At 54.2% G+C, this 24,222-nt stretch overlaps 1 protein-coding gene across 2 annotated transcripts in view; it reads left to right on the top strand.

The window, feature by feature from the left end:
- PRKCZ (protein kinase C zeta) overlaps positions 1-24,222 on the top strand; it is a 104,275-nt gene that overhangs the window by 58,117 nt on the left and 21,936 nt on the right. For both annotated transcript variants that reach the window (XM_064590092.1, XM_045898881.3), the window contains 5 exons: positions 12,377-12,462; positions 17,660-17,791; positions 18,930-19,008; positions 20,113-20,165; positions 22,493-22,681. In XM_064590092.1, the coding sequence (XP_064446162.1) occupies positions 12,377-12,462; positions 17,660-17,791; positions 18,930-19,008; positions 20,113-20,165; positions 22,493-22,681 (539 nt within the window). The remainder of the gene's footprint in view (positions 1-12,376; positions 12,463-17,659; positions 17,792-18,929; positions 19,009-20,112; positions 20,166-22,492; positions 22,682-24,222) is intronic.

Genomic DNA, 24,222 nt, shown 5'->3' with positions numbered 1-24,222 from the left:
TATTCATCTGAGATGGGGGGGGAAGAGTGAGCACAAGCAGGGGGAGAGGCAGAGGGAGAGGGAGAAACAGGATCCCTGCTGAGCAGGGAGCCCGATGTGGGACTCGATCCAAGGACCCTGAGATCATGACCTGAGCCAAAGTCAGAGGTTTAACCAACTGAACTACCCAGGCGACCCTAAAATATTTTTAATATCTATAGATGTTATCAAATTATTAGGGATTTATCTTTCTCTTTCTAATTTTGTTACTTTTTCATTACGTGTTTTGTGCTATATTAGATGGCTAGAAATTTAGGATCATGATATCTGCTTTTTGGATTGACATTCTTATCATCATGAAATGTTGCTGTTTAAGATGAAAAATATTATTAGCCTGTGAGTCTCCTTTGCATGTGCGTGTATTGGGGGAAGGAGAACTTGGTGTTTATGTGGTATCCTTTTCCTTACAACTGTTCTGTGTCATAGTTTGGAAATGGGTCGTACTAGCAGAAGTTAGTTGTTTTTAGTGTACTCTAGACAATCCATGTCTTTTAACTGAAGCCTTTAATCCATTTACATTTAACGTCATGCTGATATGTTAACAGTTTAAATCTGCTATCCTAGTATTCATTTTATAATCAACTCATCTGTTTCCTTTGGACCTTCCTTTCTTCCTTGCTTTTGGTGCGGTCAAGTGTTAGTATTCCATCCCCCCCACCCATTAGCTTTGTTAAGTAATACTTAAAAATTTTTTTAAAAATATTCTGGCTGCCTTAAAAATTAAAAAACACATTCTTGGAATGTATCTTAATTACTTGTACTATTTCCCAGGTAAGACAAGAACCTTACAACACTTCAGTTATATTTAACCTCTATCAATTTTTATGCTATTGTTGTTGTATGTGAATGTCACATATATTTTAAACCCCACGAATCATCATTAATATTGTTTTAGGGGCACCTGGGTGGCGTAGTCAGTTGAGCATCCAACTCTGGATTTTGGCTCAGGTCATGATCTCAGGGTTGTAAATTCAAGTCCCACACTGGGCTCTGTGCTCAGTGGGGAGTCAGCTTGAGGATTCTCCCTCTCCCTCTGCCCTTCCCCCCATTCTCTCTCTTTCTCTCTCTCAAAAATAAATAAATAATTAAAGTACCATTCTGATTTACCCATTTATTTAACCTTCTGATGTGCTTCATTTCTTCCTGCATGATCCTGCTTATGTCTGAGGCCATTTTTCTTCTGTCTGAAATACTTCCTTTAGTATTTCTGTTGGCATAGATTTGCTGACAATTAATTGATTTTTGTTTGTGTGAAAATGTGTTTCTTTTGTGTTCATTTTTGAGGGATATTTTTCACTGGGTGCACACGTGTAGGCAGTAAGCATTGTTCTTTCAGCACTTTCGGTACGTTGTTTTCTGGCCTTTGTTGTTTCTGTTGGAAAGTCACCTGTCGATCTTGTTGTTCCCCTGAAGTAATGCTTCTCTCTCTCTTTTCTTTCTGGCTGCTTTTAAAATGGTCTTTGTTCTTCTATTTCAGCAGCCCTCTGAAAGAGAGGAAAGTATTGAATTTATCCCAACTGAGGTTTGTAGAGCTTTTTGGATCTAGGGCATAATGTCTTTTGTCTTTTTGGAAAATGTCAGTCAGTATCTTTTCAACTACTGTCCTGTTCACTCTGCCTTCTTCCCCCGGGACTCCATACCCACATCTTTTCACCATATCCCATATGTCTCTTATGCTCTTTTCTGTATTTTTTTTCCATCCTGGTTTTCTTTACCTTCTGTGCTTCAATCTGGATATTTTCTACTGATGTGTCTTGTTTTGTCTAATCTGCTTTTAAATCTTTCTCCGAAATTATTGATTTCAGTTACTTTTTTTTTTGTTTTAAATTTCTGAAATCCTAGGATATTTAGGGCTTCTCTCTTTTTCTTTTCTTTTTTTTTTTTTTAAAGATTTTATTTATTTATTTGAGAGAGAATGAGATAGAGAAAGAGAGCATGAGAGGGGGGGAGGGTGAGAGGGAGAAGCAGACTCCCCGCTGAGCAGGGAGCCCCATGTGGGACTTGATCCCGGGACTCCAGGATCATGACCTGAGCCGAAGGCAGTCGCTTAACCAACTGAGCCACCCAGGCGCCCCTAGGGCTTCTCTCTTTTTCTATAGGTCTAGTTCAATGGTGAAATCCTCTCATCTTATCTTTTTAAATACATTTGAATATCTGGATCACCTGAGTCTATTTCTGTTGACTATTCAAGATGCTTCTATCTCTTGGTCAGCCTGGTACTTTTTGATGGAATATCAGATACTGTGTTTGAAAAACTGTAGGCATTCCGAACAATGTTATTTTCCTCATGAGAGGATTTAATTTTATTCTGGCAGATGGAATGTGGACAAATTACCTTGATTCAGCTCAAGCTGGTCCATTTCCCATTTTCCTTAAATGTCTTTCAGTAATCTCAACCTGGAAGGTCTGGGGGTTTACCAGGACCCCAATCTCCAGCTGTCTCCCCAGCACCACGAGTCAGCCAAAATCTCTACCTGGGCTGCCTTTTTTTTTTTTTAGATACACAGAGAGCATGAGCAGGGGGAGAGGCAGAGGGAGAGGGAGAAGCAGGCTCCCCGCCAAGCCAGGAGCCCGATGTGGGGCTCGATCCCAGAACCTGGGATCACATTTAGCAGCTTCTTGGCCTCTTGCCTTGAACTTGTGCGCTCAGGATCCAGCAGACTCCTCGAAGGGAAACCACTTGCTGGGCGACAGGCTCATTTCTCCACAGCTTCCTTTTCTGAGGTGTCTTGAGATACCTCTCAGGCGGGGGTGGCTTGGCCTAGAGGGCAGAGCATCAGCCCAGAGGGGATTATTCTCCAGCCTTAAGACCTAATGGGATTTGCCTTGCCAAGCTGTGGGCTCACTTGGGACCCGTCACCTTTCCTTCTTTCTTGTGTCTCCCTTTTGGAATGGGAGTGGCCATCCTAGGCCTGTCCCAACATTGTTATTTTGGAAGCCTCTATCTTGTTTGGTTTCACAGGTTCACAGCTGGACTGGAATTTTGTCTCTGGGTGAATGGTACCTGGAGTCTCACCTATGACAGATTTAGATAAGACTGTGGACGTCAGAGCTGATGCTGGGATGAGTTAAGACTTTGGGGGCTGTTGAGATGGAATGAATGTATTTTGCATGTGAGAAGGACATGAATTTAGGGGGGGTGTCTGGGGCAGAGTGTTATGGACTGAATGTGTCCCCTCAGAACTCCTGTGTCTGAAGCCCTAACCTGAAAAGGGACGGTGTTTGGAATGAGGCCTTGGGGAGGGGATAGTTGAGGTCAGAGGGCGGGGCCCTCCTGATGGATCGGCGCCCTTTTAAGAGAAGAGCCAGAGAGCTGTCTGCCCCGTGGACGCAAAGCGAGAAGGCCACCTTCAAGCCAGGAGGAGTCCTCGCCACAGCTGGCCGTGCGGGGCCTTCCGCCTCGGGCCTCCAGCCTCCAGCCTCCAGACGGTGAGAGCTCACTTTCAGTTGCTTGCGCCCTCGGTCCCTGGTGTTGTCACAGCGTCCCGGGCTGACTGAGACCTCTGTAGGCTTGGGTTGTCTTGGGCACCCTGAGCCCCGGTTTCTATCTCTAGACAGATGCCCGCGAGCTGCACGCAGGTCTTGCTTTCTCACGGCACGGTCTGAGGACACGAGGTGGGCCTGCTGACACATCCCTCCCCCCGGCATCGCCTGCTCTCCCAGTCCCGCGTCCGCCTGGGATGCCCCGGCACATTTTCGTTGTTGTTTTCCTGCTGTTGTGGTTTGTTCTTGGAGACGGAATTAGATTGAGGCCCATCGGTTCCTGGTGCCAGCATATGTCTGCAGGGCCCATCTGATGCTCTTGTTGGCGTTGCTGTGCCCCGCTCCCGGGCACTGGCCTCGGTCGTGGGAGAAGCGCTGGTCCTGCTGCAGCCCGCTGGGTGCTGGGCAGCTCCGAGCGCTTTCCAGTTTCAGTGAATCCGTGGAGGAAATCCTCCACACAGAAATGAGTTGCATTCCGTATGAATTTATTTATAGTAGGTTACTTGGAAGTTGGTGTACATTTTTCCATAGAATCTTTGTGAGATATTGGTCAGCCATTTCATTAAAACGTGATTTGTACCATGAAAAGTTAAGGTGTTTGTGATAAAATGATTAGAAAGTTGCACTATTGAGGCTCCTGGGTGGCTCAGTCGGTTAAGTGTCTGCCTTCGGCTCAGGTCGTGATCCCAGGGTCCTGGGATCGAGCCCCACACTGGGCTCCCTGCTCCACGGGGAGCCTGCTTCTCCCTCTGTCTCTGCCTGTCGCTTCCCCTGCCTGTGCTCTCTTTCTCTGTCAAATAAATAAATAAAATCTTAAAAAAAAAAAAGTTGAATTGTTATAATTCCTCCCCCTTAAAACACCTCTTAGGATTGGTTTTCTTAACGGGTACTGAGTATTTGGTGAGGGAGGGGCAGCTCTGAGGAGCCGCGGCAGGGCTGCAACCCCCTCTTCCCGCCCTCACCGTGGTGCCCCTGTCGCCTGCCCACCCTGTGTCCCTGTGCACAGCATGCCACCAGCCCCTCCCAGCCCCCGAGTCCTGTCCCAGGTGGCAGGCTTTCTTTACGTGAGCATCTCTGATTTTAAAAAATCAGCAGCCCCATCCCCAGACACGTGCCTGTGCATGCCAGCTCGCCTCACTAGGTTTCTTAGCGAGGGTGAGTCAGAGATCGGTTTCCAAAGCAGGTGACCTGTGTTTGCACAGGCCCTCCTGCGGGCCGTCAGCACCTGTCTGTCCTCCACGGGGCCTTTTCCCCTCAAGGAGCGCTTCACATCCCCTTCCCTAACCACCACCTCCTCCACGACGTGTTAGCCCCTCTCCCATCCGTGGCAACCTGCGGCCTCGCGGGGCGCGTGCCCGATGCCCACTCTGGCTGCTGGGAGAGGGGGTTGGCGGGAAGCTCCTGAAGGGGATGCTGAGCCTCGAGGACCGCGTGCCAGCCACTGGCACGCAGGCATCCTGCTGGGGAGATATGCAGGACGGCCGCACGCTGGGCCCAGAGAAACGGGAGCTGAGTGCGTCCCCCGTTCCCCTTGGTGCAGGGGCTCACCGTTGGGTGTGGCCTTTATGCAGTTTCAGCTTTGAAAGCACCATCTGCCACCAGGTGCAGCCCCATGACTTAGCCTGGACCTTGGGTTTGCCTTGGTGCTGCTGGGTGGCAGTCCGGGAGGCGCTCGGCAGGCCGCTGTGGCTGCAGCAGATGGGCAGCTTGACCCCGGGAGGCCCCCGCACAGCGTGTCCGGAGGAGGTGGTGCCCGGGTGGGTCCAGCTGAGCCCAGCCCAGGCTCACTGTGTCTGCCTGCGGCTGCCCCCGTCATGTCCACCCAGCCAGCAGTGACCGGGCCTGATGCCCCTACCCCCTGCCCCGGGAAGTCTCTCTCTGCAGCCTGGTTGGGCCATTTCGGTCGTGGGACTGCCCTGGGCCAGTGACATCACTGGGGGTCGCCCTGCTCCGAGTGCTTTAGAGCAGATGAGATCAGCACCCCACCCCCAGCAGTGCCAAGGTTGGGGGGGGGCGACGCCAGGGCCACGTGAGGAAGGGCAGGCGGATGTCGGGGACGGCACCACATGGGGCGGGGGGGTTGCAGCCTTATTCCCATTTGCTCCCAGTGAGGAAAGCCAGGACTTAGAATGACAGGGGCCTTGCACACACCCTGGGCGATGCAGCCTTGCCCCATAGGCCCACCGTCTGCGGTGCCCACCCCGAGGGCTCTGACCACGTGGCTGATTTGCCCCCCCCATGGGGCGCCACTGCCCAGCTGTCCCCTGAGTCCCCTCGTCCACCTGACTTGCGCTTCCCTCCAGCAGCAGCCATTTACATATTCATCGTGTTTCCCATCATTTGCCATCAGTTCCAAGAGGACAGAGACTCTTGTTGTGTCCCCCATGCCTGCCAAGGGTGCGGACTGGTATCCAGGGATGAGCCAGTGCGGGCAGGCAGGACGGGGCGCCAGCACGGAGCTGGGCAGGGCCTCACTCCCGTACTGAGGGTCGAGGACCTCTGTTGTCTTCCGTGTACTCCCCTAGACTTCCGTGGGATCATAGTGACAAAGGCCGTGTCCTGTGTGCGGAGGCCTTGTGGGGAGGAGGGGGCCCCTGGGGTGCAGGCAGAAGCCAGGCTAGCGCACGATGTCTGTGGGAGCAGGGGCTGTGGCCGACGTGACCCGAGAAGGCCACCCGCCTTCCATGCTGCGTGGTCCCCAGGCCAATCCCAGGTCCCCTTCTGTTACCGTGGTTCTTCTTCACTCCCCTTTCAAAGTCTAGCATACTTTAAATGACATTTTCAGGGCACCTGGGTGGCTCAGTTGGTTAAGCGACTGCCTTCGACTCAGGTCATGATCCTGGAGTCCCGGGATCGAGTCCCGCATCCGGCTCCCTGCTCAGTAGGGAGTCTGCTTCTCCTTCTGACCCTGCCCCCTCTCATGCTCTATCTTATTCTCTCTCTCAAATAAATAAATAAAACCTTTAAAAAAAATAAAAAATAAATGACATTTTCAGCGGGGAAACAGGATGGTGAGAAGCAGGCTTGTGATCAGGGACGTCCCTCCGCGGAAGAGGTCTGTGTCCTGGCATCCTGCTCCTTGCAGGCCTGGGACATGAGCCATGGCTGGGTTTCCTAAGTCACAGGGATGCTCCATTGTCCCTTGGAACCTTCCAGCCAGGGTGCCCACTAGGGAAGCACCAGATACCTCCCCTGCAGCCAGGCTCAGGTCCCACCCGAAACCCCAGACTGCTGGTTTCAGAAGGTCACGTGGTAGCATGTCATAGAAGCCTGTGGGTGGAATGTGCATCTGGCGAGAACAGGGGGTCCTGGGGGAACCAGTGGGGCGATGTGATGCAGAGCTCGGCCCTGCAGGACCCCCGGCCACCACCTTTCTCCCCCAACACGCACATCTCTGCACACAGTCCTGGATGACCAAGTGACCAGGATATCTTAGACGTCCTAGCCCTGGGAATGTGTTCTTTGTCGGTACTGTTTTGTGTCAGAATGAGCCAGGGCTGAGCCTTGTACTGAGGAGACCTGCTCAGAGAGATGGGAGGTCCCTGCCCCGGGGGCACCCAGTCCAGCAGGGGGCCATCGGGGAGGGAGCTGGGCCTGCGGGTGGTGGCACCCACTCTGCCCGAGCCCCTGCTGTCTGCTGCACTCCACTTTCCACCTTTGGGCCCAAGGCCACCTCACCAGCTCCTTGGCCCTGCTTGGGGCCAGGTCACTCAGCGGGACACCCCCTGGGGGGGACGGCATTCAGCTGTCCCCACGTGGTGCGCCCTGACGTGAGCCACATCGAGGGAGCACTCCCTGCCTGGCTTGGAGGCACCGCGGGGCCGTCCTTGTGGCATGGCACGGGGCTGTGCTGGTCACCCTGGGCTGTGGTCCATTTCCCGTGAACAACAAGAGAGGCTTTTCCTGTCGTGCTGCCCTGCCCCGGAAATTCGGCACTGCCCACGCTCGTCCCCGTGTCTGCGGGACGTGGGGTTTTTTCACACTGTCGCTCCACGTGCTCTTCTTGTCAGAGCCCTCAAGACGCTGCATTGCCATAGAAACTGAGCTCGTTAAAATTCCCTGCAGCCTCCTAATTATAGAATTTCAAAGACAAGCGAAGAGCTTCTCCCAAGGGTTGGAGTTGAGGCTGAGAGGAGGGGGGAGAGCAGCCCACGCGCCCCTGGCGCCTCCAGGAGCTGGCCGGGCTTCTCCATGATTCCCAATCCAGGGCGCAGGGAAGGGCCCCTGGCAGGCACACTCTGACCTCGGGGCTCGGCCTTGACCACGCAGCCAGGACAGAACCTCGGATCCGCCAGGACCCTAGGGCCCCGACTCTCCCATGGAGGCCTTTTCTGCGGGCACTGAGATCAGTGGGGATGGGGCGGACACGCAGTGGGGGCGCAGGGCCAGCGTCATTCCCAGAGCACCCGCCCATCCGCACACGCATGTTCTCTGAGGACACGTGCTCTTTTCTTCTTTTTACACTGCGGCTGTCACTTCAGATAAGGGATAGGGGCTCTGACTTTCCAGGCAGAAATCCACAATCTGCAAATGTGACAGTTGTCTGAGCCAGTGGCCTACGAGGCTGATGGCCCTGGCCTGGGAGGGCAGGGGATGGCTGGGTCCCCGCCGAGCTCAGGGGCTCAGGCAGAGCGGACATCATCCAACTGCATCCAGCCCTGCACTTGGGGAACCTTCTAGTAAACAGTCCGAGGTTTGAAAGTTTTGGGGGTTTTGGTGGCTGCCATGGTGGGAATGTGGGTTTTGCAGGAAAGGTGCTCAGTTGATTCAGAAGTTAAGGAGGTGAGGGGCACCTGGGTGGCTCAGTTGGTGAAGCGTCTGCCTTTGGCTCGGGTCATGATCTCGGGGTCCTGGGGTCGAGTCTCGCATCGGGCTCCCCGCCCAGTGGGGAGTCTGCTTCTCCCTCTACCTCTTCCCTTGCTCATGCTCTCGCTCGCTCTCTTTCTCTTAAATAAATAAATAAATAAATAAATAAATAAATAAATAAATAAAATCTTTTTTTTTTTTTTTTAAGATTTTATTTATTTATTTGACAGAGAGAGCGAGAGCAGGAACACAAGCAGGGGGAGTGGGAGGGGGAGAAGCAGGCTCCCTACTGAGCAGGGAGCCCGATGCGGGGCTCGATCCCAGGACCCCGGGATCATGACCTGAGCCGAAGGCAGACGCTTAACGACTGAGCCACCCAGGCGCCCCAATAAATAAAATCTTAAAAAAAAAAATTAGGGTGGTAATCCCAGTCCAGTCTTGAGAGAAACAGCAAGCAAACCCCAGGAGAGGGGCATTCGACACAGCGTCTGACCCGCACTCCACGCCAGCAAGGTTGTCAAACCAGGGACAGCTGGGAAGCTACACTACCCAAAGGGGCCTGAGCAGACAGGGGTGAAGTACCGTGTGGGATTCTGGGTGGCACCTGGGTCAGAACGAATACATCGAGGAGCAGCTAAGGAAATCTGAATAGAGTATGTGCCCGAGTCAACAACGTCGCGTCAATACTGCTTCATTAGTCGTAACAAATGTGCTGCACGCTTGTAAGACGTCAGCCAGAGAGGACACTGGGCGTGCGCTCTGTGGGGTCCCGTCCTCTCTCTGCAGTTTTCCCTTAAGTCTGGAACTGTTCTCAACCTTGAAGTATATTAAAAAGGCCATTGAGGAGGATGCCGGCTCCAGCTGGAGTTTAGGTAACAGCCCTGGTGTTCATCTCTGTCTTGAATACGTCAGAGGGAAGTCAGGTGTTAATGGGAGGGGAAGCTGTGGGCAGGTTACGTGGGAACCCTCTGGTCTGCCTTTGAACTTTCTGCAAATCCGAAATAAATTGCGTGTGTGTGTGTGTGTGTGTGTTTTATAAGTGAGGGATGTCACGCTGTCCCTTGTGGTTCTTTATAACTCACCTGACCGCTGCTTTCCAGGTAGTGGCCTGGGCGTGGATCGGACACCCCAGGGGCTCCCCTGCCTTTGCCTGGGGTGGTGCCTTGCCGGGGGTCTGCAATGCCAGGGGCTCTGAAAACGCCTTTCTGTCTCTGCATAGGGTGGGGGTGATGGTAAATACCATCTTAGAGACCTTGTGTGAGTCGGGGGTCTCCAGAGAAACAGAACCAAAAGGATGTGTGCATAGAGACAAGGACCTCTGTTTTAAGGAACTAGCCCGTGCAATTAGGGAGGTGGGCAAATCGAAAATCTGCAGGATCGGCGGGCAGGCTGGAGACCCAAGAAGAGTCTAAGCTTCAGTTCAAGTCCAAAGTCTGGCTGCTGCAGAATTCCCTCCTGCTCAGGGGACGCCCATCTTTTGTTCCAGTCAAGCCTTCAACTGATTGGATGAGGCCCACTTATGTCAGGGAGGCCAGTCTGCCTCATTCAAATTCCACTGATTTAAATGTCAGTCTCATCCAAAAACACCCTTGGGGTCTCTGAGTGGCTCAGTTGGTTAAGTATCTGACTTTTGATCTCAGCTGAGGTCTTGATCTCAGGCTTGTGAGTTCAAGCTTTGCATTGGGCTCCACGCTGGGTGTGGAGACGACTTAAAAAACAAACAAATAAAAACAAACAAGAAAACCAAACGCCCTCATGGAAACATCCGGAAAAACGTTTGGCTACATATCTGGGTGCCATGGCCCAGCCCAGCTGACACACAGAATGAACCACCCTTGCCCAGAGGCACACATTTCCTGAAGCCATACTCAGTCTCCAGTTAACCAGCAGCAAGGTCATACTTTGCCTCCCGGGAACCGGCAGGCGGCAGGCGGGCGGGCAGTGGCAGGGGGCGTGCGCCCCTCCCCGCCCCAGGCAGGACCACAGCAGCGGACAGGGCCTTTCTTTGCCTGCTTAGAGCTTTGTTTCGTTTTTTAAATTTGGTACACTTTATTTAAAATAAAAATTCAGCACCCGTTCCTGGCCCCCATGCCCCCCCCCGCCCCCGCCAAAAAAAAAAAGGTTTCAAACGAGTCCTTAAAGAAAAAAATGAGATGGAATTTTATTTGAAGATGAGTCAGAGGGAAATACCTGAAAGTACTTTGTAGCCAGCCTATTGTTGCTACCTCTGGCCCCTCCCTCTGGTTTTGCAGTTTTGCCTGCTCAGGGTTTAGCGTGGGCTGAGGCGCCTGCGGGCGTGTGGCTCGGGTACCCACAGAGCATACGGCGTAGTGGACACGTGTGGCCGTAGCAGCTGCGTGGGACGGAGCTCAGCCAGCACCCACGTGCCCAGGGGGTGCCTCCCAGAGGCCGCACCGTCCGGAACTTGGCATTGGTCTTCCACTTACTAGAACAACTTCGTCTCATGACTGTGTGTCCTGAAACGATTAGTCAGCCCCCCTCTGGCGCTCTGGGCCTGTGGGGACCGCGTGCAGCCCTTGGTCTTGTCCCCTCAGTGAGTTTGCCTGCCTGCTGTGCACCCCCTCATGCCCCTTGGCCTCTGCTGGGGCATCTTTGTGTTTCTTATTTCAGGCAGCTTTAGCCAAATTTGAAGGATACCTAGTCGGGCGTATTTGTGGATTTCCGTGTGGTGCGTGCACTGGGCACAAGAAAACCAGAGTGTTGGCACTAGGCCAGCTCAGCTCCCTCTGCGTCTCTGTGCCCCCCGTCTGTCTGTCACTCAGTGCCTTCTCTCTGCAGGACAGCTGGGGGTTGTGAATGCCACATGCAGGGAGGGTCAGGGGGCATGCATGGGACGTGGGGACGGTCAGTCCTGTGGACATCAGCACGGACCCGCCCCCAAATCAAGCCAGGTCGGCTGGACGGGCTGGAAATGGCAGGACACACCCTGTCAATCTGGGCAGAGACCCTGGGCGTCACCAGGGACTCCTTAGAGCTGAGGGGCCAGTGGACCCCAGGCCTGCAGCCCAGGTGTGAACTTGCAGGTCAGGGAGCAGGAGGGTGAAGGCCGGTGCCACCTCCCGCCGGCTCTGCTCCCGTCTGGGTGTTGGCTGAGAGTCTGTGGCAGGACACCTTTGAGGGGTCCTGGGTGATGCGTGGGTCTCTGCCAAACCCCCAGCTGCCCACCGGCTGTGGGGCTCCTGCCGCAGAGGAATCTGGACGTCTTGTTTCTGACTCAGTCTCCCATTTAAAGGGAGAGAAGCAGGCTCTCTGGTGGCCGTGACCTGATTTCAGCACGGTCCAGCCAGAGCTGGTAATTTGCTTGTTTTGAAAACATTTCGTTAGTTTCCGCATTGGTGTACGTTCGTGGCACTTCCACGACTCATGAAAGTGGTTTTCACTGCGGAACTTTATAAAAGCACAAAGCTTCCCGTTGTACCCTGAGTATTTTGTACCAGCGTTCACTTCAGAGTGTTTGGAAGGAGCAAAGTTACGAGCATTTTTAGGGATGAATGAAACCAACAGTTCTAGTTAAACGTGTAACTCTAGCATTTTTGATTAGCGGTGTCCTTCTTACAAGTTTGGATTACTGAATGTGCTTTTTCGAAAGTGACGTGTTTGGTAACCCTCGACTCAGCCTAAGTGCTTGGTGTGTCTGCCTCACCTCTGCCCCAAGATCTGTCAGGTGGGGGGACACTGGGCAGGGGTCTCTCATGTCCGGTGGGCAGGACGCCCGGCTGCATTTCAGGCAGACCGTGGACTCCATGTGGCAGCTGCTGCCCCTCCAGGACGGTGAGCCATGAGCTCACAGCCCGTGTGCACCGCACCCCGGTGTGGAAAAGGGGGCCTGGTTTCCGTGCCTGGAGGGAAGGAGGGTGGAAAGGAAAACAGGGAGGCGGGCTTGGAAGCGCGTTGGCCTCCGATGACGTTCCAGCCGGACCCTCAGGGGGGCCGCCCAGCCGCTGTCCTCCCTGCCAGGGCGGCTGTCCCCCAGGGCACCTCGGGTGGGGTGGGGCTGTTTCTTTACCCCTCTCTCCTGTCCCCCCAGAATCCATCTACCGCCGCGGAGCCAGAAGATGGAGGAAGCTGTACCGCGCCAACGGCCATCTCTTCCAGGCCAAGCGCTTTAACAGGGTGAGTGCCACTGTCTCAGCCCCCAGCTCCCGGGCTGTCCCCGCCCCGCCTGCCCTGCCCTCACCAGCCAAGGGAGAGGTGGGGACACTTCCCGCTGAGAGTGGGATGGGCTTCAGAGGCCGACAAGCCCGATCCTGAAGTGTTGGGCCTTTTCTGCACGTGGTGGCCGCCTGACAAATGTGGTGTGCGCGTCTCTGAGTCTCTCTGCTGGCCCGGGTCAGGCCGCCCTTGCTGGGGGCGTGGGGGCTCTGAGGTCCTGGCCTGCTTGCGGTCAGAAGTGGGTCTGCGGATTTGACCGATGATGCCGGTGTGCATGGTGTGCGTCTCCTGTGAGCCCCGGAACCCCGACAGCCCCGTGTCTGCCATCCACGTGGCTCCCAGCCCGTCCTTTCCATCCGTTCTCTTCAGGATGCTCTTCTGTTCTCTAGAAGTGATGCGATGCAGGTGGCTTTGTGATGGTCCCACTTCACAGAGGAAGGGGTGGTACCTCCAGGTGCCTTGCCGACCAAGGACTTTCATGTCCCGGGGCTCAAAGCAGAAACTCATTCTCTCCCAGTTCTGGAGCCAGAGGTCCAAAGCCAAGGTGTGTGCAGGGCTGTGCTCCTTTGGTGACTCCAGAGGAGGACCCTTCCTGCTCTTTGCAGCCCCCGGGGCTGCCGGCGGTCCTCGGCTTGGGGCTGCAGCAGCCCTCACGTGGCCTCTGCTCTCCCAAGGACACCGGGCATGGGTAGGGCCCGCCCAATCCAGTAGGACTTCATTTTGACGGTACATCTACAAAAATTTTTTTTCCAAATGAGGTCTCGTTTGGAGGTTCTAAGGGGACATGAATTTGGGGGACATCGTTCAACCCACTCCCACAGCCAAGCGCATGCACACCTGAGGGCCTTTGCACGTCCTGAGACTCCGCCCTGCCCACCCTCCCCCCTCCTCTGCGTGCTCAGAGCTCGTGCTGTGCCTTACTCCGTCTTGGTTCAGACAATCATCCCTGCAGCCCTTTCTCTGCGGCCCCCATTCCCATGTGCGGCTGATGTTCCTCACAGGTCTGTGTCTGCTCTCTCCCACCGGGCCTAGTGCTCTGGGCACAGGGACTCTGAACACAGATTTGTTGTTTATCGTAACTAATGACTGGAAGAAAGTCAGCTAGGGGAGCCCTAGGGGCACTGTGTTAGGGACCAAGAAAGAATGGAGCGTGTCTATCAGGAATGAGAAGGAACCCAGGTGGGTGGCAGGAGAACAGGGGGTCCAAGGAATTTCGGATGCCTCGGGGAGGTCAGGCATCGCCAAGCAAGAAGGTATGAGAGGACCCTGATGCCAAGTGCTGCTGGAGGGTGAGGACTAAGGGGGCATGCGTGGGTAATAGACCTTTGTTCCATCTCTGGGTGGACTGATGGGGTGTGGATGGGAGATGCTGTGGTGAGCCAACCAGATAGGATGAACCCTGGCTGCTGACAGCGTGAAGAGATGGAAACGTCCCAACCCCCAGGATGCGAGGCACCTGCCACCCCCACCCTGTGTTTATTTTTCCAGCCAGCTGTGTGGCCAGGTGCCTTCTCTTTCTGCACAACTGGGCGCTGGCTTGGTTCTGGACAGAGAGGGGTCTCAGCCAGATGGGACTGGCCAGCCTTCGGGATATCAGACAGAAGGTTCTAGGAGCGCCACCCCCCCCATGTTGACTTTCAGGGAAACGCTGTTTCCTTCATTACCGCACACTCACTGGTCCAAGATGAAGCCCACCCACCCAGCAAGACAGGCCGGGGCCCAGGCAGCACAGAGGGACCTGGCTTCTCCCTCTCTGCAGATTTTAGGAGAAAAACCCATTTCTCTGATTGCAAGGTACAGGCCGTCACCCTCTCCCCCTGCCTGCCCTTCCTGCCCCCCCCCCCCACAGTCAGTGAGAAAAGGCTTTTCCTCTCTGTGGAGGAGCGGGGACTCCCAGGGGTGCCCCTGCCACCCCATTCAGCTGTCCCCAGAGCACCAAAAGTAGGTTTTCACAAACACAGGGGGACTGGGAAGGGGGCCAAAGACCCTCGACTCTTAGACTGTTCAGTGTTCACAGAACGAGGAGGCACAGGAGCCTGCAACGTGTTGCCAAGTTTGATTTCCCACCTGATTGTCCTTGGTTCCGAGTCTTGCGTCTTGCTCGGACCCTGGAGGCTGGGTCTGCACCATTCACCATGTTATTCACAGGATTGTGCGGATCACCTCCACCTGTCACTTGAAAGGATGTTTTAAGAGCTACACACTTGGTTCTGCAGGAATCAGCAAGATTTACGGGGCAAGGGCCCACAAGAGATCATTTCTCATGTTCTTCATCGGTGACCTGGGCAGAAAGTGAGTGGGTGTCAGTCATATGGCTGAGTCTCCCCACCAGGATCTTTATTTGTCCTTGACACGACTTTTCTTCTAGAACAGTGAGAAAAAGTTCCACTGGTGAATCAAAGGGAGAGATCCAGCAAGTTTCTGGAGGAGAAATGAAGACCTCCACCCTAGAAAAGGAGACACAAGTGCCATGGATGGGGTGGCATGAGGGCAAGGTCAGAGCCTGGGCCTGGGGACCCCAGGGCATGAGCATTTCCCGTAAATGCTGGTCAAGGGTTCCTCCTAAGCTTTTTGGTCCAAGCAGCTAGGACAGGGTTAGCAAGCAATTCATGTCAAGGGCCAGAGAGTAAATATCTTAGACTTCGTGCGCCACCAGGTCTCTGTTGCAACTGCCAACCCCATTGTAATGTAAAAGCAGCCAAAGACAGGGGGTAAACAGATGAGCGAAGCCGAGTTCCAATAAAACTTTATTTATAAAAAACATGGCCGCGTTTGGCCCACAGCTGTAGTTTGCCTGCTCCTAGGGTAGAAGATTGGAGTTACTACTTGCTGAATGGATCAAGGCCTCGAGAGGAGCAGGTTTTGGGCCCAGCATGAGACCCTCCTCCCCACCCTGCATTAGCATGAAAGCAGGATTCAGAAGATGCAGGAGGGAGGAATGAGGCTGTCCCTCCGGCCCCAGGAAGAGCAATAGCTTCTTATACCTTGTAGGAAGAGGCGGGAATGCACGGAGAATCTGCAGCCTCAAGCTGGACCTCCCACACTCTTGCAGCCCTGATCCACAGCCTAGTGGGCCAGCCCAGGAGGGCTCCCCAGGGGCCAGCAGAGGTGCGGCTCCTCGACAGCCCAGCCTCAGAGGACCCCGCGGATGAACCAGCAGGACACCTGAGCTCCCGGTCAGGAAGCACAAAGCACAGTGGAAACAGGGCATCCGAGCAAGAACCTGCAAAAACCCAGACCAAAGGCTTAGGCGGAAAGGAGTTCAGGGTGACTGAAAAGTAGAATGCGTGATTGAAAATACGAGCCAGGAACCAAGTCAGCAGCGTGTAAGGAGGCTTAAAAATATTTTCATTCCATCAGTTTATTCATTCAGGTGAATTTCAGAGTCTCGAAGCTTAGGGTTTAGGTTTTGTTTTTTAGTGTCATGTTTCCCGAAGTGTTAACAGTTCAGACAGAGGTCTGAGATAAAGAGCCCTTGGCAGCCTGTCCTGAGCGGCGTGGGTGCATGGGTCCCACGTCCCTTCCATGTCCCTGGTGCGGAGCCCGGGGAGAGCTTGCTGCTCTCTGTCAGCAGCTGGCCTACCAGCCCCTGCTTATCTCCGGGAAGGAATATGTGAATTTGTGAAGCCACCGAGTGGCCGACGGAAGAAGCACTGCAGATTGGTTGTGCAACGTGACCGTGGGAAAGCTAAACACGTTAGCATATTATATAAGAAAGGTGAATTGTTCTTAACGGCTTCACAAATGGTTTGATGCAGCCGGACACACCGAAGAGAATGAAAACTGGTCTTCATACCCGAAGCTCTTCCTTGACTTCCGAAGTTAGGCGTTCAGCGGTTGCCCTACTTGGGCAATGCTGGTACGAAACGAGGGCGGCCAGAGCTGGAGACACTGTCAGGGGCCCCTGCGGCCGCCCCCCGTCCAGCCCTCACTGCCGTCCGCTGCACTTCAGCCCATTCCCCGACGGCCCCGCGGTTTGCGTTTGGCTGCTTGTGGGAGGGATGCTTTAGGCAATACAGACGACTTGGAATAAATGCTTTTCTGTCTTGTTTTCAAAGTTAAAAATAATGGGGCTGTGTGTGTGTTTGCTTGACCTTAGCAAACATGTATTGGGCACTGACTGTGTGCTGGGCACAGCCCCGGGCACTGGCCGCAGAGCTGTGACCAGGACCTGAAGCTCTGTGTGTGGGGACCGGCTCCCTCGGGCCCTGGTTTCCCCGCTCGGCACGTCGCTGATGAGGAGTCGGCTTCTCGGTGCCCGTGGCTGTGAGCTCCGGGCACACGGTCTGTCCATGCCACCAAGCCACCATGCCCCACGCCAAGAGGATTCCATCGGGCATAAATGAACTCCGCTCAGTACAATTGTGGTCCTTTTTATTGTTCTTCAGGAATAATGAGAGGCTCTCTCAAAAGAAATTTGTTAAACATGCATATGAGTAACAGCTAGAGAAAAGATGATCACGGGAACCCGGCGCCACTCACGTGCACCTCCTGCCACGTGTGAACAGATTTCTGAACACATTCATCTTCATGCACTTTGTAACAGTTAAAAATTAGGAAAACATCACCAAACAAACTGATAGTTACTATTAGCTTCAGATGTTTAGAACCTTGAAGAAAAAAGATTTACCACTTAAAAATCTTTAAAAATATAAAAAACAAAACAAAACACCCAAGATAATCGCAGACTGCTCCTAGCAGTTCAAAGTTATGACACGTCAGAATGCTGGGCAGAGTCCCTGTCTCCGTGGTCATCCAGAGGCGAATCCGGACGTCTCCCGTGCCTGTCTCAGTCTGGGTCTCTGCACACAGCCCAGCAGGAGCTGTGATCCCCCTCCAGCCCCTGCAAGCAGGGGTGGGTCCTTGCCCGAGGAGGGGTCTCATCACCCCTGCCAGAGCGGGGTCCCAGCCCCCTCCTTGGGGCCCTTGGTTCCCCCAATCTGGGGACGGACCCCAGTGGGGGCTCCTGAGCTTGGGCAGAGCCTCGTGTCCAGATGTGACCAGCTGATTGGGCCACCTCTTGTCCTAGCTCCCTGTCACCTTTTGAGGAAATCAGGGAAGACGCCACATGCCCCAGCGCTGAGCTGGGTCCCTAGTGTAGCGTGGCCTCAGGGGACACCCCGGCCCTCGGCCTGATGGCTGCTTTTCTTGCCTGCAGAGAGCGTACTGTGGCCAGTGCAGTGAAAGGATATGGGGTCTCGCAAGGCAGGGCTACCGGTGCATCAACTGCAAGCTGCTGGTCCATAAACGCTGCCACGTGCTTGTCCCGCTGACCTGCAAAAGGCATATGGTGAGTGTGGGCCAGATAGGGCCCTGGGGGCCCACAAGTGGGGGAAGCCTCAAGCTCATCGTCCACACTGACCCTGGTGACCCTCAGGCTCCCCCCGTCCGAATAGGGTCCTGCCACCAATGAGACAAAAGGAGGGGGTGCCTGTGGGTTGCAGAGCCGTGACCCCAGCCAGCACCCCAGCTGGGGCCCCTCTTCCCACGCCCTTTGAGCCCCCAGCACTCTTCGGGCGGGTGGCCTCTAGCGGGGCCTCCAGGGCCCTCTGCCGCGCTGGGATGAAGGTACGGGAGCAAGGGGAGGCTCCTCTGTACCCGAGGCATGAAGCAGCTCTAAGGAGCCGCAGAGGGAAAGCCCATGCCTCCCTGAAAGTCGGAGGATGCACCCCCCATGCCCCTCAGCCTATGACCGTGGACGTAAAGCACCCTGGCCCTTTGATGTGTTGTTCATTTCCCTCCTGAGTATTCAGGCTTGGTAGTGCTCGTGGGACCCCTGAGCAGGAGCAGGATGTTGAGTTCCTCCTGGGCCTCTGGCAGGCACGTCTGGGCGGGTTGGCTCATCTGATGTCTAACCCTGATTGAGCACTGGGAGGTGGGGTCCCTACACGGACTGGTGTGGGGGAAATGCACACGGTCTTCCTAAAGTCCTTCCAGCCGTGGCTGCCAAAAACCAAAAGGGTGCACATACCCTTTGACCCCATAGGTCCACGTTAGCCTGAGAAATAAGGCCAGCCCCAGAGATGTATCAGTCAGGGGCTGAGGGATGCCAACGCCTGGAGCTTAATGTCGGCCAATAGGGGGCTGCCTCAGCTGTGACATCAGCCCGCAGGACTCTGTGATGCGGCGGTGGGGGCGGGGGAGACTACCAAGCATTATGTACAAAGGCCCCATTTTTTAAAGCACCTGCTGGAAAGGTCCCAGCCTGAGGTGCTGAGTGGTCTCCTTCTATAGGATCACAGGAGATGTCCGTGTGGGTCTTCCTGTCTCCAGTGTGGTAAGGTTAGCAGGTGATTTGTGGAATATGTATTAGGACATGGGCTATAATGTGTATATCACAGGAGGTGGTGATAGAAAGCCACACAGTGTCTCCAGAAGCTACATTGTAACGCCTGCCTGGTCACTTTGTAATGCCCATCTCTTTGCAGGATTCTGTCATGCCTTCCCAAGAACCTGCAGTAGATGACAAGGACGACGTGGACCTTCCTTCTGAGGACACCGATGGAAGTAGGGGCTGCTTTCTTCCTGCTGGTGGAGCCCAGGCTCTCCACCCTGGAATTCCTGCGTGCCTCCCCTTTCTGAGCACGAATCCTTTCTAGCTCCCATCTGCTCTCTGAGGGTCAATATTGGCAAGCATGCGCCCCTCACTGCGGGGCTGGGGACGTCTCTAGGGCCTGCCATCATCCCTGGGCAGAGATGGCAGAGTGGGGTGGCCTTCCCTGGGCACACACATCTCTGAGAGTGGCTGCCATAGGAGTCCAGGCGGGCGTTTTCCCTCGGCACCGACTTTGGGAGTTCTAGAAGATACTTTGGCGGCTACCACAGGCAGGCCCTCCCATGGGTAGGCTGCTGCATAGGCTGGTCTCCATGGAAAAGCCTGCTGTCAAGTTGGTTCTTGAGTTTCTGTGGGATTTTATGGGGTTTTTTTGGTGGAGGAGAGACTTTTTTTTTTTAATGCTCAGAAGCATTTGGAGAAAGATTTTGAATACTAGTTGGACCGATAGCCCAGCTCTGAGCTCCCAAAGTCTGTGCACTGTTAAGAGCATGGTAAATGTGAGTTCTGTGCCCTGAGAGCACTTGAAGGATGAAATGAGACCACAGAACATAAAGCATTTAGCACAAAACCTCACACAAAGGAGATTCCTAATAAACAATCGCGGCACACCCACCACACACCTACCTAACTGCTACCCATCCAGCCATCCAGCCACTTATGTATCTACCCACCCACCCTCCACTCGTCCATCCACCCATCCATCCTCTCTCCCACCCACCTGCATACTAAGAACAACATCTGGAAGGCTAGACACCGAACTCCTGTGATTGCTTACTTCTAGATGAATCGCTGAGAAAACCTGTCACAAATGCAGGCTCCCCAGCTCTACGCCCAGAGGTGCAGAGTCAGGAGGCCTGGGTGGGACCAAGAAGCTGCATTTTCTTAGGGCTCTGCAGCGAGGTGTGGCTGCTCCGAGATTTGCCCTCAGTGCGGCCGGCCTGGCCTGGACCGCAGGTGTCCGCAGAGGAGTGAGGGGCCGTGGGAGCCCCTGTGTCTCAGGCTGCGTTCCTGACAAAGCCTGCAATGTCCTGTTGCTTTCTTTCTCTCTTCACCAGTTGCTTACATTTCTTCAACCCGGAAACATGACAACATTAAAGATGATTCTGAGGTGAGTGTATAAAATGGCTCGTTAGTGTTTCCAGTTTCTTTTTAGAAGTTCATTAGCTCATTTCTGGGGCAATTACAGAAATTTAAATATGAACTAGACAGGCTTGGAAGTTGTTGCTCACTGTGAGGGCATGGTCTGTGGACCTCTCAGGTGATGCACGCTGAGGGGTTCAGGGCAGAGTCCCATGGAGTCTCCAGTATTCGGCACAGAAGGAATCTCCGGATTGTTAGGTGGACAGAGAGCCGGCAGGTGCGGCAGACTCAAGCCAGTGCTGAATCTCAGACGTGAGGATGTGGTGGTGGTGTACCATTCTCACAGCTACGCAGAACTGGGGGGATGAGGTGTCATTGGCCAGGTGAGCCCAAGCGGCAGGCCTGGTCCGAGCCTGGGTCAGGGGACTCTCTGACCTCAGAATCCTCTTCGGTCAAGTTGGATAGTGACCACAGCTTTTTGTGAGGGTGAACTGAGAGCTTTTGTGGGAACCCCTACCCCATGGCTGGCACACGGGAAGCTTCCCACAACACCAGTCGTCAGCGTGCCTCCTCCCATTTCAGTACAGGGTGGCTTGGGCCCCCACAGTGGGCTGTAAGGAGCACACGGAGACCCCAGGCTCACGTGCTTCGAGAAAAGGTGGGAAGGCTGGTCCCTGGAGAGTGGGATCACTTCGTACTCTTGCACGGCTTCCGTTGTCTGCGGGGATCCACGTGGAGGAATCACCCTGAACCAGACTTGTCCTTTGTCCTGTTTTGGGCAAGTTTATGGCTGGGTGGGCCAACGTCAGAGGTAGATGGATAGATGCTCACCACATTTGCTAGTAACTTGATTCTCCCCACTCCCAAGGTGCAAATGCTTACATTTTCTGCAACTGTCTTCTGTCTCCTGTCACAGGACAAGTGTTCCCATCACTGGGAAATTGGTACCTCATGAAGCAACAGGATGTTGGCACCCGTGGGCATGGCCCACATGGGGCACGGGGCCCTCCTGCTTTGGTGGGTGGGCTGTGCAGTACAGTGAAGTTGGTCTGTTGGGGGGCAGAGAGGAGAGGGCGTGCACCAGCCCAGGACCTGGCTCCAGAAACATGGTCTGCTGCCATGGCACAGTTCAGTCTTGTCTGGGGCACATCCTTTTTGACTCTCCCAGAGGCTGCCGTCCCAGAGGCTCTTTAGGGTCCAGGTGTGGCACCGTATCTGCTGTGGGTTCAGTTCCCGAGCACCCTCTCTGCCCATATGGCATAGCAGGTCCAGGGCTGGCTCTTGAGCTGCAATTTTTGTCAGATTTTATTTGCATAAAACCCTTTATTTGTCTGTTGTACTTTTTCCACATCACTAAGCAGTTCTCCGATTCTTGGAGGACACTGACCAAGTGGCCCACAATTTCGCCCAATTCTGACCCCATCTACCTGGAGCTAGCATCAGACCCCACAGGTGAAGGGCTCAGGCCCACAAGACTGCCCCCCTCAGAGGCCACTTGCAGGCTAGGTGGTCCCCTGTGCTTCTGACCAACCAGCTATAAATCAGGTTCCCATGACCCTTTCCGTGAGTTCCGTTAATTTGCTTGAGCAGCTCACAGAACTCAGAGAAACATTCTACTTAACAGATTACTAGCTTATGATAAAAGGCTGTAATTCGGAACCTGACGGAAGAGCTGCATGAGGTCAGGGATGGGGGAAGGATACGGAGCTTCCGTGCCCTGTCCAGACACACTGCCACGTGTCTGTCCACCAACCAGAAGCTCTCCAGACCCCGTCCTTTGGGGTTTGTTTGGAGACTTCATAACAGAGGCATGATTGATTAAGTCACTGGGGGTTGGAGAATGTGCTCAATCCCCAGCCCCTCTCCCATCCCCGGAGGTCAGGGGTGAGACTGAGTTCCAAGCTTCTAATCACCTGCTTGGTCCCACCTTTAGGTGGCCTGGGGCTTCTCAAAAGTTTTCTCATTAACATAACATCTGCATCTGGGATGAGACAGGAGCACTTAGGTACCTCCTGCCTCCACCACAGATACCCTTGCCAGAAATAATTCGTAGGAGGGAAGCTTCTGTTCTTAATCGGATCGCCTTTCTCTTTCATTCTGTAGCCCTTGCGTGGGGCTGTGGCTGCGCTTTGCAGACATCAGCTAGTTCGGCATTATAGCCCCCAGGAGAGCACTGGTCGGGGAGCCTGTCCTGGGAGGCCGGCCCCGGGCACCCACATGCTCCGCAGCGGCCACGGGCTGTGAGTGGGGGGTCTGGGGTGGTCATGGAGTCAGAGCCTGTGAGCAGAATTGCTCACAGGGACTTAACCTCCACAGGGAGGAGTCTTTCCTTTCTCACTTCTCTCTTGTCCTCAGGACCTCAAGCCGGTTATTGATGGGATGGATGGAATCAAAATATCTCAGGGGCTCGGACTGCAGGACTTCGACCTGATCAGGGTCATTGGGCGTGGGAGCTACGCCAAGGTCCTCCTGGTGCGGCTGAAGAAGAATGATCAGATGTACGCCATGAAAGTGGTGAAGAAGGACCTGGTCCACGATGACGAGGTGAGCGTGGACGCCGGCTTGCGCTTCCACTTAGGGTCTTCATCCTGGCTCCCGTGCTTCTTTCTTGCCATGGAAGTAAAATGCACATAACAAAATTCGCCATTTTAACCATTTTAAAGTATACGTTCACGTGGCGTTTGGTGCAGTCATGATGTGGCGCTGCGTCACCGCTGTCTCGTGCCAAGACACGGTCACCCCCCCCAGAAGGAAACACTGTGTCCGTGAGCGCCCACCCCCCACGGCCTGCCCCTGGCACCGCTCCTCTGCCTTCTGTCTCTGGACTTAGCTTTCCTCGACATTTCCTGTACATGGAATCATACTGTGTGGCCCTTTGTGTCCCGCTTCTTGCAATGAGCATCGTGTTCCAAGGTTCCTCCACATAGTACGCGTATCAGAACTTCACTGCCTTTTTTTTTTTTAAGATTTTTGTTTGAGATAGAGAGCACATGTGCATGAGCAGGGGGAGGAGCAGAGGGAGAGGGAGAAGCAGACTCCCAGCTGAGCAGGGAGCCCGATGCGGGACTCGATCCCAGGGCCCTAGGATCGTGACCTGAGCCGAAGGCAGGTGCGTAACTGACTGAGCCACCCAGGCTTCCTAGAACTTCATTGCTTTTTATGCCTGAATAACAATCCATTTTATGAGTAGACCACATTTGGTTCATTTCTTGATAGAGATTGGGGTTGCACCCACCTTTTGGCGACTGTGAGCTGTGCCGTGGTGAATGTTCATGTGTGGGTATTTGTTCAAGTCCCTCTTTCTGGTTCTTGAGGGATTTGCCTAGGAGTGGAATTGCTGGCTTATAGGGTTATTCACGCTCTATTTGAGGAACCACCGAACCGTGCTGGGCAGGTGCACCGTTTCATGTTCCTGCCAGCAACGCGTGAGGGTTCCAGTTCTGCGCACCCTTTCCAGGACTTGCCGTTTTCTGGTTTGTGATAATCATGACCCTGGTGGGGGAGAAGTGGCACCTCATTGTGGTTTGATCTGCCTTTCCATAACGACTAGTGATGTTGAGCATCTCTCTGGGCTTCTTGGCTTCATGTCCTTTTGGTCTTTTTCTTTCAGTTGAATGCAGACTCTGTCTCTTAGAAGCAGAGGAAGGACTGACGCATAGGCAGCAATAATGCTGTTCAGCCCCTGTAGTACATGAGGCAAGTTGGTGTCCATGGGTCCAGCAGATCACAGGAGGGCTCCCCAGCCCTGGCCCAGGCTCATGGTTTGGAGGAGAGAGCTGGGGCTAAACTAGAGCTTTTACTTGCCCTACCAGCAGGGTGCATTTGTGCGAGCCCAGACTGCCCAAATGGCCCCTGAGTGCTGAGCTCCTAAGTGAGTGGTGGTACCCACGCCTCACAGCTGAGGAGACTGAGGCTCGGGCGGCAGTGGCTTGCTCACATCTTCACTGCTCATCAGCAGCGCAGCAAGGTGATTCCAGATCCCCTTACTGGAACCCTGGCCAGCTAGAAAGTTAGTGGAGTGTCTGGGGTCAAGTTTGTAGAACTGAAAGAAAAGGCATTCAGGACAGACTCACTGCTCTGGTTCA

The sequence above is a fragment of the Mirounga angustirostris genome, unplaced genomic scaffold, assembly GCF_029215605.1.
Source record: "Mirounga angustirostris isolate CCGP_5_RB_7025 unplaced genomic scaffold, mMirAng1.0.hap1 SCAF_4, whole genome shotgun sequence".
NCBI lineage: Eukaryota > Metazoa > Chordata > Mammalia > Carnivora > Phocidae > Mirounga > Mirounga angustirostris.
The sequence above is the reverse complement of the archived record's forward strand: the minus strand, read 5'-3'. Positions and strand labels throughout refer to the sequence as shown.